At 48.0% G+C, this 16383-nt stretch overlaps 1 protein-coding gene across 1 annotated transcript in view; it reads right to left on the bottom strand.

Annotated features, from left to right (window-relative positions):
- Window positions 1-15672, bottom strand: part of SLC19A1 (solute carrier family 19 member 1) — a 30191-nt gene extending 14519 nt beyond the window's left edge. The window contains exons 1-2 of the mRNA XM_066611321.1: window positions 15233-15672; window positions 375-692 (exon numbers count right to left, since the gene is read on the bottom strand). Coding sequence (XP_066467418.1) covers window positions 375-551 — 177 coding nt within the window. The 5' untranslated portion in view covers window positions 552-692; window positions 15233-15672. The remainder of the gene's footprint in view (window positions 1-374; window positions 693-15232) is intronic.
- Between the last annotated feature and the right edge of the window lie 711 nt (window positions 15673-16383).

The raw sequence follows: 16383 nt of genomic DNA, 5'->3' as shown, positions 1-16383 counted from the left end.
GCTGGTTCTTGTCAGGGCACACACATGCACTGTTAGCAACAGGAGGCCCACGTCTGCCTGCCACAGACAATCCCAGGCACCTCATCTCCAGGGCTCTATGCACAAGTAAGATGTGTTCTAAGGACAGGAGAGGGCTCCAGCAAGCCACGAACCAAACTGCTCCAACACACACAGCTGGGGCTGCAGAGAAAGGGATACACTGTGTGCCAAGGTTCCTCAATAAGCACTGGAAAGATCATAGGGGAGAGGAAGCAGGCCCTTCAAATGCCCAGTCTAAAATGAAGGGCTGGTCAGAAAAACCTTAAGGAAACCTCCTGCTGTTCTCTGGTAATATACAACTCTTCCCTGAGTGCTGAATCAACAGGTAAACTCACCTCTTCTTTTGTGAAATTCTTCTCGGCGCCCATCAGGTAGGGAGTGATGAAGCTCTCCCCAGGTCGGATCTGGCTCATGAAGCCATAGAAGCAGAGGTAGAAGACAAGGAGCTTCCAGCGTGGGTCTGGGAGGGGGTCAGGGGGTTGCTTTTCAGGGTTCTCAGTCTCAGCAGGCATAGTTCACCAATGTCGCCGTAACCCCTTGGAGAAATGGCTCTTTGCAATGAAGTCCGTACAGCAGGAGTGGCTGTTTTTTGGGGTTTGTCTCTTTTCGACATACAGTCTCCAAATGTGTGGAGGTACGTCCCGTCAGTGTGTCTGTGGAAAAAGCAAGCGTTTGGCATCACATCAAAGCTCCTGGTGGGAAGATTATAAACTAATAACCACCATCATCTTGCTTGGAATTTGCCTGCTTACTTTGCAGCTATGAAGCTAAAAGAACAAAATATGCTCAGCCTCCCGCAGTTACTGCAACATCCTTAAGGCACGTCACTTGTTTATAGGTCGTGCCAATGTCCATTTCAATGGAACGATTTAGGGTTACAAAATCAGAACTTCAAGGAATGCTGCGACACACAGAAGAATTTATTCAGCTGGACTGCTCTGTTAAGCCATTTCTGCCCAATGCTGCATATATGCAACAGGATCAAATGTGTACACCTATGAGCTGGGCAGAAATGGTTTAAGAAACAGTGAAGAATAAATATTATTGTGTCTTCATGAGTGTTCCTTTGCTGCATGACAAAACGTGCATGTAGAACAGAATGGCAATGTTATTCCCCCCTCTAGTTTGCATCCAGATTAGACTACTGTAATGCACTGTACATGGGGCTGCCTTTGAAGGCCACTTGGAAATTCCAGCTGTTCAAACAGCTCTGGCAAGGCCCCTAACGGGAGCACATAATCTACTTGGCACCTGGTTTGCCACGTAGTTTGTCAAGCATTGGTTTTGAGCTATAAAACCCTTAAGACCCTGGGCATGGGCATGGATTTTTCCTGTGATAACTTGTCCAGCTGCTTTGATCAGCTTTAGGGGTCGTTCTCAGCCTGCCCCCACCCCCAGAAACACAAGGTGGGTGAGTAATTTTTGGATGAAGCAGCCAGTTATGTGGATTAAAAAAAACAAAAACAAAACCCAAATTCCAAAATTCCTCATATCTAAAAGGTAGCTTACAATTGCTTCAGATCAAGAAAAGGGGGGAGATTTCTCTGCTGCTGCTTAGAACTTTACCCACAAACTTGTTAAGCTGCATTCCTTAGGTTGCTCTCAAACAGAACCAAGGAACATATCAGACATTACATTAAAGCAGGCTACTGGGACAACAGGCTTCTCTTTCCCAGAAAGGAGCCCTAGAGCAGGGGGAAAATCCAGATCAGAATTCTGGCGCACATTCAAGGGTGTGCACTCAGTTCAGGTGGGGCCCACGCCAGGCCTCTTGGGCAATACTGTTGTCTTGCATCAAATATGCTCCAGAACATCCCCAACAGTTTCCTACTTCTGTTGTAGATTGGAGGGGTTCACAGTGGTGGGCAAACTGTGGTGGACTAATGGCTGGGAGTGCGTTTGCTGTGTGAAGAACCGAGCATTCAAATCTTCCCAACAATGACAACAACATCAACTCTACACTTAATATTTATAAAGGACTTTCTGAGTGCACAAAATGCTTCACATACATTGTTCTTGACATTGTCCTTGCAAGGTGAATAAGAACTATTATCCCCATACTGCAGCAGGGGTGTGTGTGTGTAGAGACTGAGAGGGAGCAGGAACCTAATGAGAAGTCATGGCAAACACAGGATTTCAGTCAAGGGAGTCCTGATTGGCAGCTGGGTCTTTCTATCACTACACTCCCTCTGTCTGTCTGAAACCAGCTCTGGTTACAAAGAAACTGCAAGATGGTTTCCACCATTTCAATATCTTAAAACCAGTTCTCCATCTGTCACTCAAACAATAACCATCCAAAAACCTGTCATGGATACATTTCTGGGGAGGGGAGAAATTTTCAGACTCCCCCTTCCAATGGTGGGGTGGGGCTGTAGGTTCAGTGGCAGAGCACCTGCTTAGCATACCATCAATCTCAGGTTCAATTTCTGGCATCTGCAGGTAGGGCTGGAAAGGATCCCTGCTTGAAACCCTGGAGAGCTGCTGCCAGTCAGTGTAGGTCAGTGGTTCTCAAACCACACCACAGCCAGAGCGCCTTGGCCTCTGCACCCTTAAAGGGCGGGGAGGAAGGGAGGCAGCGAGACTTGCTGAGACTTATCAGAGAGTGGAGCAGGTTCCTGGGGGTGCAGGGAGCCTCGCGTGTCACAAACTTAGCGGGGTTTGGGGTGCTCAGAGTTCTTGGTTCTCGAACCCTAAAGCCCTCAAGGCCCCTCTGCTCAGTAGTACTGCCACCACCCTGTATGTACCAATGCCTCAGTCCAGGGACACTGAGACCCTCTAGGTTTAATTCTATCCCTTGCAGGCACTGAGCGCTTTCTCCAATTAAAGCTTCAGTCCTCAAGTTACTAGACCTCAATGAGCACTTGATAGCTTGCTGAATGGCTAGGCAACAACAACAACAACAACAACAGTATTTATATACCGATTTTCAACAAAAAGTTCACAAAGCGGTTTACAGAGAAAATCAAATATCTAATGGCTCCCTGTCCCAAAAAGGCTCACAGTCTAAAAAGATGCAAAGGAATACCAGCAGACAGCCACTAGAACAGACAGTGCTGGGGTGAGGAGGGCCAGTTACTCTCCCCCTGCTAAATAAAAGAGGAGCACCCACTTGAAAAAGTGCCTCTTACCCAGTTAGCAGGGGTTACAGGGGTTAGGCAGGATTCTGAACCTTTGTCCCCAACAGACAATGAAACAGCTTAGTAAAAGGTATTTTAGTTTATTAAGTATGTAAGGTTACATAAGGTTACAGTAAGGCAGCAAATGCTTGAGGCATAAACATCTAGGAAACATATCAGCAATAAAATAATAAAGCTAGCTGGCGATCTCTATTAAACCCTATCTCTCACCTGGGTCAGTTACTCTTGTAGATCTTTTAGCTCCAGGGCTACCTATGAGGCCAGGTGCCCATGGTGGACAATGGAGCTGCAAGCGTGCTGGATGCTGCACCCAAAACTCTGTCCAAGAAGGGACGGGACACACCTCTTGGGCACTCATTATTATATGTACTTCTTATGCTAATAGTACTGAGGTGACTTCATACTTATTTAGACTGTCCAATCAGAAACTTTTGAGGACAGAACCTTATTAAAGTTGGCCTGGTTGCTAGCTCTTCTAGTTCTTACCCCTCCCAACTGGAGATCCATAGCTGCATTAAATCACGCTTGATCAGGTGTCTCTCTGTCTACTAAGGTGTTAAACATTCCAATGGGTTGTAATTCTTGTTGTCTGTCCTTTCTGGCCAGCAAAGGAGAGACAACAATCTTTTTGTTTATTTACTACCTTTCTTGCAGCTAGGAACTGCTAGCAACTTCTCAGTTACACTGTCGTAGTGTGGTTCAGGCTTCCACTGTCAACCTAGGCCTAACATGTACATATTCATGACACCGCGCCAGCCTCCGCAGGTCTCCTGAAGAGCGCAGACACTTAAAATAACCATCACGACCCACTTCCGGTTTTCAGTCACAAAACCAGAAGTGGGTTGCGATCATTATTTTGACAGTTTGCGCGCTTCGGGGGGCCCTGTGGAGGCTGACGCAGGGCTCCCCACACCCTCAGGTGCCTGCTCCAGCCTCTGGTAAGTCTCAACAAGCCCTGTGCCCCTCAACAGCAATGCAATTCTGGCTATCACGTCGCTGCCTCTCTCCCCCGCAAGAACTTATAGCAGGGCTCAAACACCCTGAGCGTTTGAGAACCACTGGTGTAAGCAATACAGAGCAAAAAGGATCAATGGCCTGACTCAGAATAAGGTAGCACCCTCTGTTCAATGTCAAATGGGATGCCAGGGGATCTTCTAGAGCAGTGCTCCATTAAGTACAAGAGGCTGCTGATGGAAGGGTGGGGATGAGGAGAAAGGAAAAAAATCAACAGATGGGCCACACACATGTGGATTCACTTTGTATCCATGCATAGACCCCTCTAGATGCTGGTCTTAAACATATACAAATAATCATGCTTTACCTTTTGGGAAAAATAGTATTAGTTTGTCTAGTTGTTCCCCTCCTCCTCAATATTTCAATCTGTGGATTGAAAAAAAGCATTTTGCAACTCCTAAATGGCAGAGAATACTTTATTTGGACACATACAGGAGGAACTAAGGTTTCCGGGTCAGAGGGGCTCAAGCAGCGAAGGAAGAATCTTTTTAATACTACATATGCAAACACACAACAGCAGCTCCACCTATAGCTCTGTCCACATTACCATGCAGCTCATGGCAGAACGGATGGAGTATTAAGCCACCACTCATATCGCTGCCCACTCTGGATGCAAGTCCTATCTATCTTTTTTAAAAATTTTATTCTATTACATAAACAGAACAAAGCACAAACAAAGAAGAGAGTGTATTACATTGATACATGCTTATGAGTTACTTAAAAAAAAAAGGGAAAAAGTATTTATACATATACACGACCAGAGTATCTGCATATCCACACCATGCGGCTCATGTTATTATGTCAAGGAATGGCCTCCAGATATCCTCAAATATATCCATGCGCAGTTGACGCCAATACGCCATTCCCTCGAATACTGATAAAAGCAAAATACCGTTCGTCCATTGGGCATATGCAGGTGGGCATCTCTCCTTCCAATGAAGTAATATAAGTCTTTTTGTTACCGTGAGGGCACAGAAAGTCCATTTCAATTGTCCAGGTGTGAGTCTCCAGATAACGGGTATGGAGAAGCTGGACTGATAGGGCAATTTTTACATTAGATCAACTTATTGATCAGGAATTGTTCTCATTTGATAGACTTAGTGAACAGTATCACCTTCCAAAGTCCGCTAGCTGGCAATATTTACAGTTGCAACATTTATTAGTTTCTAAACTTGGTCCCTCCGCACTATCTGCTTCACAAACTCCCCCACTCCTAGACGTACTTATGCAGTCCGTTGATATGAAGAAACCAGTAATATTTGTTTATAAATATCTAAGTCCTATCTATCTTGCACTATGCCATATAGTTGCCATACCACCAGCTTTCCCCTCCCAGTCACTCAGTGGGAAACTGAGGCCACTTTAAGGGGATAAAGAAAATGTTTGCGCCTCCCGCATGCCATCATTATATGAATTACAGATTAAAGATGTAGCAACCTCTAGAGAAAACCAACATCAGATTTAGATTTTACAGTTTGGTCACATGTCACCAATTGGGAGACACTGACTTGCAAGGAACTTATTACCAAAAACACCATATACACAAGATTCTGGCTGATGTGTCTCACCAGTAGAAGCCTCCCTGTCCAGGCAGACTATCTCCAATTCAAGATGATGCAAAGAGCCTTGACACTGCAATCCTAATTGTGCACCAATATTTTTGCATCAGGCTTGGAAGTAGCACTTCAAAAGAGGCAAGAGCTCAAGTATGCAGTGCATCCTGAATCTGGAACTTCAGGCAGCAGGCAACACCAAATTAGCAGCCAAATTAGCAGAGACCCTTCCAGAGCAATCCTAGGCAGATCTACTTAGAAGTAAGTTCCACCGTGTTCAATGGGCTTACTCCCAGGAAAGTGCATACAAGATTCTAGCCTTCTTTAATACAGACTGGCCAGCGCAAGTAATGTGACCAGGCCTGACCAATCCCCCCCCCCCCCACTGACACTTCAGCTTTGGTTCAAGAAGCAAGAGGCTTGCTGCTGGTCCCTGCCATAGACTTGCCTTATTTTCACGCTGGCAGGTTTCCCTTGACTTATTCCCAGGATCTCACTCTCACTGACTGGGTAGGAGTGAGGTCTGACAATATTTAAACTATTTTAAAGTCACCTCCCTACCATGCAGTGGGCTGTTCTGTTTGCCCGGACACAGCATCATAAAAACAGAATGTACTATAAGGTTGCCTTAATCCACCGTGATGCTGTCCAAACAGGGGAGAGATATGCTTTTCTGTAGACTTGTCAACATAGCAGAAAACCCTGCCTGAGTAAAGGGGTGGAGAGAGCTTCCGGATATGTGCCTGGCTTAGCAAAATCCAGGACTCTCCGCTCTGACAGTCTGGACATGAAGTTGTGTTCTGAGCAAAGTACGCATTGGTGGAACCCACTCAGTAATTCCTCCTGAGAAATTAGAGTTGGTTGTGTCTAAGAGTGAATTCTGACAGCATCACAAAGGAACGAGGTTGGCAACTTTCTTGTTTACACAGACTCACTGTAAGCTGCATGGCAGCTGAAGGAATACCCTGTGTAGTTGAGCTCAAAGGTACAGGAGCCCTAAAAGAACAAAAAGGTGGCAGCCCAACCAAGAAACATCTGGATTGCTACAGGTCACAGCCTTGCTTGTGGTGTGCATTGCACAGGAGATATAAAAGTGCTTTGAAGGCTGCTTGACTGCCTGTCAGTAGACAAGAGAGACATGGGGATAGTAACAAGTAACATCTGATAGATTCGGTGACTGAGTGCTTGTTGGGTGAGGGCCACCAGCTCATGCTCTTCCAGCCCTTGTATTTTAGTTCCACTCTGACACAGATGTCCACAACTAGTGGCAGATGCAGTAACAATCAGAATAGTCACCCATTCCTTGCAGGAAGTTGCACTGGAACTCAATCGGCAATTACTGCTTGGCCTGCTCCTAGTTCTCACTCTGTGCAAGGAACAAGGGTTCATGAGTGTTTGGCCAACAGCAGCAACTGATACATTGTCCAGCATTTACCCACAAGGCCACTCTGCTCCCCACTGTATGATGGGAACTCACCTTGATTTGCGATCAACGCCCCCTTCCCCAAGCAGTCCACACAAACCATCTCCCCATTTGTGCAATGACGCAGCCATAACCTGTTGAAGGAGGGAGGTTGCTAAGCAAGTACATATTTGCCCCACATGACAGGGCTGAAGGCAGTGGCATTGCTAGGGGGTATGGGCCACACCGAGTGATGCGCACAGGGGGGTGACACCACTATTGGCCATATTTTTTTTAAATCTTGGTATTTTCAAATAATATCATCATGTTACATATCATTTGATGCGTATTTTCATGCAGAAAGCATTGAAATATCCTTATTCTCTCAAAAGTTAGATAGAGTCTTGCGGCCCTCAGGGACTTCCAATCCAGCCCACAGGGAGTGCCCAGTCTCCAATGAGACTCTGGCCCTCTGGAGACTTACTGGAGCCCGCACTGGCCCAACACAACTGCTCTCAGCGTGACAGCGAATGTTCGACCTCTCGCGTGAGCTGTGGGACAAGGGCTCCCTCCACTACTTGCTGTTTCATGTCTGTGATACAGCAGCAGCAGCGAAGAGAAGGCCACCCTTGTTTTGTGCAAGGCCTTTTATAGGCCTTGAGCTATTGCAAGACCTTCATTTATTCATTTATCTCTAATATATTCAATTATGTAAAATTTATTCAAATTTTAAATGTAAATTAATTCTTTTTTTCCAGTCCCTTTTTTTTTTCCAGTGTCAGAGAGATAATGTGGCCCTCCTGCCAAAATGTTTGGATACCCCTGGCCTAGGGCGTTGCCCTACCCACTGCATGGGAGGAGGCCCATCATGGGGGTGATGCACTGGCCTCCCATACTACGTGATGCAAACTCTAGTTACGCCATTGGCTGGAGGAGCAGGAGGTACTCTATGGTCATGGTTGTCTGAGTGCTCTGCATACCTATCTCATTGGGGGGGTGGGGTTTGGGAGCCATATATTGAGGCCTGAGTTCCACTATCCCCCACTTGCTCACCCACCTGGATGTCTTGTCCCTGCAGCCCAGTGTCACAAATGGAACCCAGGTTCCTGCTACGGGTTTATTTGTTGAGGCTTGGAGGAAAGTACCTGCAATGGCTCTGGGGAGATAAGGGTTAGGAATATGTCCTTCCTGCTTTGCTGTTCTCCTTGGCATTTGTTGTTTGTGCAAAGTGTTCCTTTTGTACAGAGCACAAGAGCCATTTTTGACCAACTAAAGGTCCATTCAGTCCGGCATCCTGTTTCCCACAGTGGGCAGCCAGATGCCTCCTGGAAGGGCACCAAAAGAGCATAAAGGCACCAGTCCTCCCCTTTTGCTGCTATTGCTCTCCAGCAAATGATATTCAAAGGCACGCTGCCTCTTTAATGGAAGTTCATACAGCTGTTATGACAATCAGCCAGGGTCAGATCTATCCTCTGTGAATTTGTCTAACCCCCTCCTACAGGCACCTAAGCAGGGGCCATTGCAACATCAAGTAGTACTAAATTCCTTAAATTAATTTTGCACTGTGTGGGGAAGTACATAGGAAGCTGCCTTATTCCAAATCACTTGTCCATCCGGCTCAGCATTGTCCTCAAGCTCTAGCAGCAGTTATCCAGGGTTTTGGGCAAGAATTGTTCTTTGCCCTACCTGGAGATGTGGGGGATTGAACCTGGGACCTTCCACATGCAAAGTAGGTGCTATTCCACTGAGCTTCCCCTAGACTTTATTTCATCTGCCCTGGTTCTACTAGAACAGTGGTTCCCAAACTGTGGGTCAGGACTCAGTGGTGGGTCATGTAAAAGTGATGGAAAGTTCAGATCATGTACTGCCTCAAGCCCTGAAGCTATTCAAAAATGAGATACCTGCTAATTACCATGCAAAGAGCAGAGCTTCTGAAATTTGCAAGCTTCTGAAATTTGTTTAAACACAGGGAGATGAAAAGTTGGTTTTTTTTCTGCTTATCATTACTTGTAAATAAATAAATATTACTTCTTTCTAGATCTCTCTTTTTTTAAAGTCTGGTAAACTTTGGTAAGTCCCAAGAGAGTGTTGTTCTGAAAAGTGGGTCCTGGTGATAAAAAGTTTGGGAACCACTGTACTAGAATTTGCTCTTGTGTACTCTCAGATTTCAAGACATGGTTGCCAAATGACATACTCCATTCTGCACCTTAGAATGCCCCATGGCTGGGACTTTATATACTGTTTGTAGTGTGCTAGGATTTGTCAGAGAACTAGTCTGAATACTATTTTCTGCTACGTGACTGCAGGAAGCTGTCATTCATGTCCTTCATTGACTCCAGGATGAATATTTTTATTTGTTATCTTTTTTGAAGGCATACTGTTACATTGGTACTGGGGCAGGAACAACCTCTGAGCAAGCACAGGATTCCCACTTCTCTCTCTCTCTCGCACACACACACACACACACACACACACACACACACACACACACACACGTACCTATGGCCCCAACTCTACCTGTACATCCCTTGCTTTGACACCAGTACAAGCTGATACACCAATATGACACAACACTGACACAACAGTGGTGCAACAGAAATATAAATTTCGCTCGCACACACACACACACACACACACACACACACGTACCTATGGCCCCAACTCTACCTGTACATCCCTTGCTTTGACACCAGTACAAGCTGATACACCAATATGACACAACACTGACACAACAGTGGTGCAACAGAAATATAAATAAAAAACAACAAAAAAGCTATGCAGTCAGACAGCCAGCAGCAGGGTGGGGGCTATCCAGTGTTCTGCATCGAGTGCCACATGTATGATTATATGCCTCTGGGGCATAAGTCATGGGTGTGTCCTCGGTGCAAGGAGCTCCAGGCTCTCAGGGAACGCGTCCGCTCCCTTGAAGCCTTGGTGGCCGACCTGGAGAAGCGCAGGCAGCCAGAGGAGGACCGTGGGGAGACTTCCGGGGACGATCAGGCTTCGTCCCAACCTCAGGCGTGCAGCTCCTCGGCTGCCCGGGTGGGAAGTCTTGGGACTGGAGGACGTCATCCTGGAGAGGAGGGAAACAATCCCCTAGGGGGGATCCCTTCTCCAGGGGATGGGCCCGTATCCGAGCGCACTCGGGATACTCCTCGGCGGGTGGGGGGTCGGGGGCTTCTTGTAGTGGGGGATTCGATTATTAGAAACATAGAGAGGGGGGTTTGCGACGGATGTGAGGACCGCATGGTGACTTGCCTGCCTGGTGCGAAGGTTGCGGACATCACTTCTCGTCTAGACAGGCTAGTAGACAGTGCTGGGGGAAAGGTAGCGGCTGTGGTGCATGTCGGCACCAACGACGTGGGCAAGTGTAGCTGGGAGGTCCTGGAGGCCAAATTTAGGCTTTTAGGCAGGAAGCTGAAAGCCAGGACCTCAAAGGTAGCGTTCTCTGAAGTGCTACCTGTTCCACGCGCAGGGCCAGCTAGGCAGGCGGAGATCAGGGGTCTCAATGCGTGGATGAGACGGTGGTGTAGGGAGGAGGGGTTTAGATTCGTTAGGCACTGGGGAACGTTTTGGGACAAGCGGGGCCTGTACAAGAGGGACGGGCTCCATTTGAACCAGAATGGAACCAGACTGCTGGCGCATAACATTAAAAAGGTGGCAGAGCAGCTTTTAAACTGATCCCTGGGGGAAGGCCGACAGGAGCCGAGGGGCATCCGGTTCGGGACTCCTCATCCCTATGGGATGAGGATGGGGAGGTTAGAGAACAACAAGACAAAGGCAGGGTAGGAGAAGAAATTGGGAAAGGTAGGGAGATGGGATGTGATAGACAGTTTGGCACACTGAGAGGATGCGGGGACAAAGGAGCGAATAAGCAGCCCATCCTGGGGCATTCCGTGTATAAATGCTTTTATGCGAATGCCCGAAGTCTACGAGCAAAGGTGGGAGAACTGGAATGTCTGGTGACAAGGGAAAATATTGACATAGTGGGCATAACGGAAACCTGGTGGAATGCGGAGAATCAGTGGGATACCGCAATCCCGGGCTATAAACTCTACAGGAGGGACAGGCAGGGGCGTGTTGGAGGTGGGGTGGCCCTTTATGTTAAGGAAGGGATAGAATCCAGCAAAGTAGAGATTGAAGGTGGGTCCGACTCCACCGTAGAATTTCTGTGGGTTAAATTACCAGGCTTGAGCAGCGATGTAATACTGGGGGTGTGCTATCGTCCTCCAGACCAGAAATCTGATGGGGACCTTGAAATGAGGAAACAGATCAGGGAGGTGACAAGGAAGGACAGGGTTGTAATCATGGGGGACTTCAATTATCCTCATATTGACTGGGTCAATTTGTGTTCTGGTCACGATAAGGAAACCGGATTTCTTGACGTGCTAAATGACTGTGGCTTAGATCAGCTAGTCACGGAGCCCACCAGAGGACAGGTGACTCTGGATTTAATTTTGTGCGGTACGCAGGACCTGGTTAGAGATGTAAACGTTACTGAGCCATTGGGGAACAGTGATCATGCTGCGATCCGTTTTGACGTGCACGTTGGGGGAAGAATACCAGGCAAATCTCTAACAAAAACCCTTGACTTCCGACGGGCGGACTTCCCTCAAATGAGGAGGCTGGTTAGAAGGAGGTTGAAAGGGAGGGTAAAAAGAGTCCAGTCTCTCCAGAGTGCATGGAGGCTGCTTAAAACAACAGTAATAGAGGCCCAGCAGAGGTGTATACCGCAAAGAAAGAAGGGTTCCACTAAATCCAGGAGAGTGCCCGCATGGCTAACCAGCCAAGTTAGAGAGACTGTGAAGGGCAAGGAAGCTTCCTTCCGTAAATGGAAGTCTTGCCCTAATGAAGAGAATAAAAAGGAACATAAACTGTGGCAAAAGAAATGTAAGAAGGTGATAGGGGAGGCCAAGCGAGACTATGAGGAACGCATGGCCAGCAACATTAAGGGGAATAATAAAAGCTTCTTCAAATATGTTAGAAGCAGGAAACCCGCCAGAGAAGCGGTTGGCCCTCTGGATGGTGAGGGAGGGAAAGGGGAGATAAAAGGAGACTTAGAGATGGCAGAGAAATTAAATGAGTTCTTTGCATCTGTCTTCACGGCAGAAGACCTCGGGCAGATACCGCTGCCCGAACGGCCCCTCCTAACCGAGGAGTTAAGTCAGATAGAGGTTAAAAGAGAAGATGTTTCAGACCTCATTGATAAATTAAAGATCAATAAGTCACCGGGCCCTGATGGCATACACCCAAGGGTTATTAAGGAATTGAAGAATGAAGTTGCAGATCTCTTGACTAAGGTATGCAACTTGTCCCTCAAAACAGCCACGGTACCAGAAGATTGGAGGATAGCAAATGTCACGCCTATTTTTAAAAAGGGAAAGAGGGGGGACCCGGGAAACTATAGGCCGGTCAGCCTAACATCTATACCGGGTAAGATGGTGGAATGCCTCATCAAAGATAGGATCTCAAAACACATAGACGAACAGGCCTTGCTGAGGGAGAGTCAGCATGGCTTCTGTAAGGGTAAGTCTTGCCTCACAAACCTTATAGAATTCTTTGAAAAGGTCAACAGGCATGTGGATGAGGGAGAACCCGTGGACATTATATATCTGGACTTTCAGAAGGCGTTTGACACGGTCCCTCACCAAAGGCTACTGAAAAAACTCCACAGTCAGGGAATTAGAGGACAGGTCCTCTCCTGGATTGAGAACTGGTTGGAGGCCAGGAAGCAGAGAGTGGGTGTCAATGGGCAATTTTCACAATGGAGAGAGGTGAAAAGCGGTGTGCCCCAAGGATCTGTCCTGGGACCGGTGCTTTTCAACCTCTTCATAAATGACCTGGAGACAGGGTTGAGCAGTGAAGTGGCTAAGTTTGCAGATGACACCAAACTTTTCCGAGTGGTAAAGACCAGAAGTGATTGTGAGGAGCTCCAGAAGGATCTCTCCAGACTGGCAGAATGGGCAGCAAAATGGCAGATGCGCTTCAATGTCAGTAAGTGTAAAGTCATGCACATTGGGGCAAAAAATCAAAACTTTAGATATAGGCTGATGGGTTCTGAGCTGTCTGTGACAGATCAGGAGAGAGATCTTGGGGTGGTGGTGGACAGGTCGATGAAAGTGTCGACCCAATGTGCGGCGGCAGTGAAGAAGGCCAATTCTATGCTTGGGATCATTAGGAAGGGTATTGAGAACAAAACGGTTAGTATTATAATGCCGTTGTACAAAAATCGATGGTAAGGCCACACCTGGAGTATTGTGTCCAGTTCTGGTCGCCGCATCTCAAAAAAGACATAGTGGAAATGGAAAAGGTGCAAAAGAGAGCGACTAAGATGATTACGGGGCTGGGGCACCTTCCTTATGAGGAAAGGCTACGGCGTTTGGGCCTCTTCAGCCTAGAAAAGAGACGCTTGAGGGGGGACATGATTGAGACATACAAAATTATGCAGGGGATGGACAGAGTGGATAGGGAGATGCTCTTTACACTCTCACATAATACCAGAACCAGGGGACATCCACTAAAATTGATTGTTGGGCGGGTTAGGACAGACAAAAGAAAATATTTCTTTACTCAGCGCGTGGTCGGTCTGTGGAACTCCTTGCCACAGGATGTGGTGCTGGCGTCTAGCCTAGACGCCTTTAAAAGGGGATTGGACGAGTTTCTGGAGGAAAAATCCATTATGGGGTACAAGCCATGATGTGTATGCGCAACCTCCTGATTTTAGGAATGGGTTAAGTCAGAATGCCAGATGTAGGGGAGAGCACCAGGTTGAGGTCTCTTGTTATCTGGTGTGCTCCCTGGGGCATTTGGTGGGCCGCTGTGAGATACAGGAAGCTGGACTAGATGGGCCTATGGCCTGATCCAGTGGGGCTGTTCTTATGTTCTTATGTTCTTAAATGCACTATGTTAGTGTGTTCCATGACTCCAAGTACACGACATGTACATCAGTGATCACCTGTAACTGTCCTCACAAAAAAGAACTGTGCACCAAGCCTAATCCTGATTCTTCCTGCTGGACTGCAAGCAGCTTTGGGCCACAACAGCTCAAGTTGCTTCTGGCATGCAGCAAAACAGAAGCCAGCTCCACCCCACTGTAGCAACTTTCCCAACTCCCATGTTGTTGCAACTGTGTTTGCACAACCACGCACCAGCAGGGAACAGGTGCACCCTGACAGGACAGAACATCTCTGTAATTACTATAACATCCCAAGGGCACAATTCTAACCAACTTTCCAGCACTGGCATAGCTGTGCCAGTGGGGCATGTGCTGCATCCTGCAGTTGGGGAGCAGTCATGGAGGCCTCCTCAAGGTAGGGCAATGTTTGTTTCCTTACCTCAGAGATGCATTACCCTTACCTCAGTGCTGGAAACTTGGTTATAATTGCGGCCTAAAACCATTACAGACAGCATGCTCACATGGCTCACTATGTGGAGTCAATAGGGCCATAACAGCTACCCACTGTTAGCAGCAGTTGCTCGTGATTTATCAGTAGGGTATGCAGCTTGGTACACAGCAATGTTTCTCAACCAGTGGCAGGAGTACCACCAGGGGTACTTGAGGTGGTGTCTGGCAATACTCACAGGACTCCTGCTACCTGGCAGCAAGACCAGGAATGCTACACAACAAACAGCAGTAGGAGGCTCCAAAGCATGCTTTTCCATGCTCGAAAAAGCCTTCCCGACCACCCTGAGCCTCTGACATGTCCGGCCTCCCGACCCACAAATATGTCATTACCAGTTACTTCCAGTGGTACTTTGAATAGGTGGACCATATGAATTGGTTCAGCGGAGGCTACACGTTGAGAAGCACTGGCACAGAGTCACTGCAATGGATTCCAGGGCTAGATCTCCGGCAGACGGAGGTTCCAATCCTGTCCAACTTTCCAGTGCTCAGGCAGCCCCGAGGTCAGGGAGCAAACATTCCCCGAGGTTGGGGAGGCCTCCCTAATCGCCCCTCCACCGCAGCACGCAGCACACGCTCTGTGCGCTAGCGCTGGAAAGCTGCCCAGGACGGGGCCATCAACGAGCCAGGTTCTTTTCTCCCCCCAGGAGGAGGACCGCGCGTGGAGGGCTTGGAAGTCCAATACCTGATGCAGAGTCGGTTGGGGCGACACCAGCGCAGGCGATCAGGCAGCTCCCACCGCCTCCCTTGGTCCAAAAGGGGGAACGGCCACCGGGCACTGCAGAGAGGGCAACGCGGGTCACACGCGCGGCTCAGCGGAGACGCAGCCCGACCTTTGCACCCTTCGCTTGCCAGGCAGGCAGGGGCAGGCGCAGGGATGCTCAGCTCTCTGGTGGCCTGCGCCCACCAAGGGGCACCAGATCTCTTCCCCACTGCAGTTGGTCCCGTCCCCGCAGGCCAAGCCACAGGCAGGCTGCTCCCTCTGGTCCTCAGCCGTCCTGTGCGCGCACGGGCAAGGTTCGCCTCCCAGCTTTCCACCCCGCGCGCCACCAGCACCAGAGATGCTCCAGGGACCCAGAACGCACAGCTTAGCAGATCTCGCACGTGGAGGAGAAGCAGGACCCGCCGCCGCCGCCACCTGGGAACTGTAGTCCTGCAGGAGCTCAGCCCTGGAGCAAACGGAGGGGAAACTACCATTCCCACAATGCAACGCAAGGAGGCCGGAAAGGTCTGCAAGAGAAAAACAGAAGCAAAAATCAGTCTATTAACAGCCCAAGCCTGTCCACACTTTCCTGGGAGTAAGCCCCATTGACACTAATGGGACTTACTTCTGAGTAGACACGCATAGGATTGGGCTGTAACTCATTTCTGCCCGGCTCACAGATGTGCACGTTTGATCCCTGTTGCATATATGCATGCACAGAGTGACCAGGCGTCCTCTTTTTCCAGGACATATCCTCTTTTTTAGCCTTGTGTCCTGGAAAAGAACTTAAATGTTCTCCTTTTCCCTGTGAGCAGGCAGCACATTGCAATTAATAAATTATATGTAATATAGTTTTAAATTTAACAATATAGTGTTTAACTGCATGAAATCAATATGGAATGATTCTTGGATGCCCTACATTTTGGGGTACCTGGTCCTCTTTTGCACTTAGGACATCTGGTCACCCTGGTTGGGCAGGATTGGCTTTAAAGTATTGGGAGGAACAAGGACTTTTTCTTCGCTTTTCCAAAAGATCAAACTTTCCAGCCTTAATTGTTATTTCTCTGGGCCCTTGCAGCAGTTAGTACCTTCAAGTACTACCTTGATCTGAGACACATTATATATTTTTAGCC

This window comes from Tiliqua scincoides, chromosome 1, assembly GCF_035046505.1.
Source record: "Tiliqua scincoides isolate rTilSci1 chromosome 1, rTilSci1.hap2, whole genome shotgun sequence".
Taxonomy (NCBI): Eukaryota; Metazoa; Chordata; class Lepidosauria; order Squamata; family Scincidae; genus Tiliqua; species Tiliqua scincoides.
The sequence above is the reverse complement of the archived record's forward strand: the minus strand, read 5'-3'. Positions and strand labels throughout refer to the sequence as shown.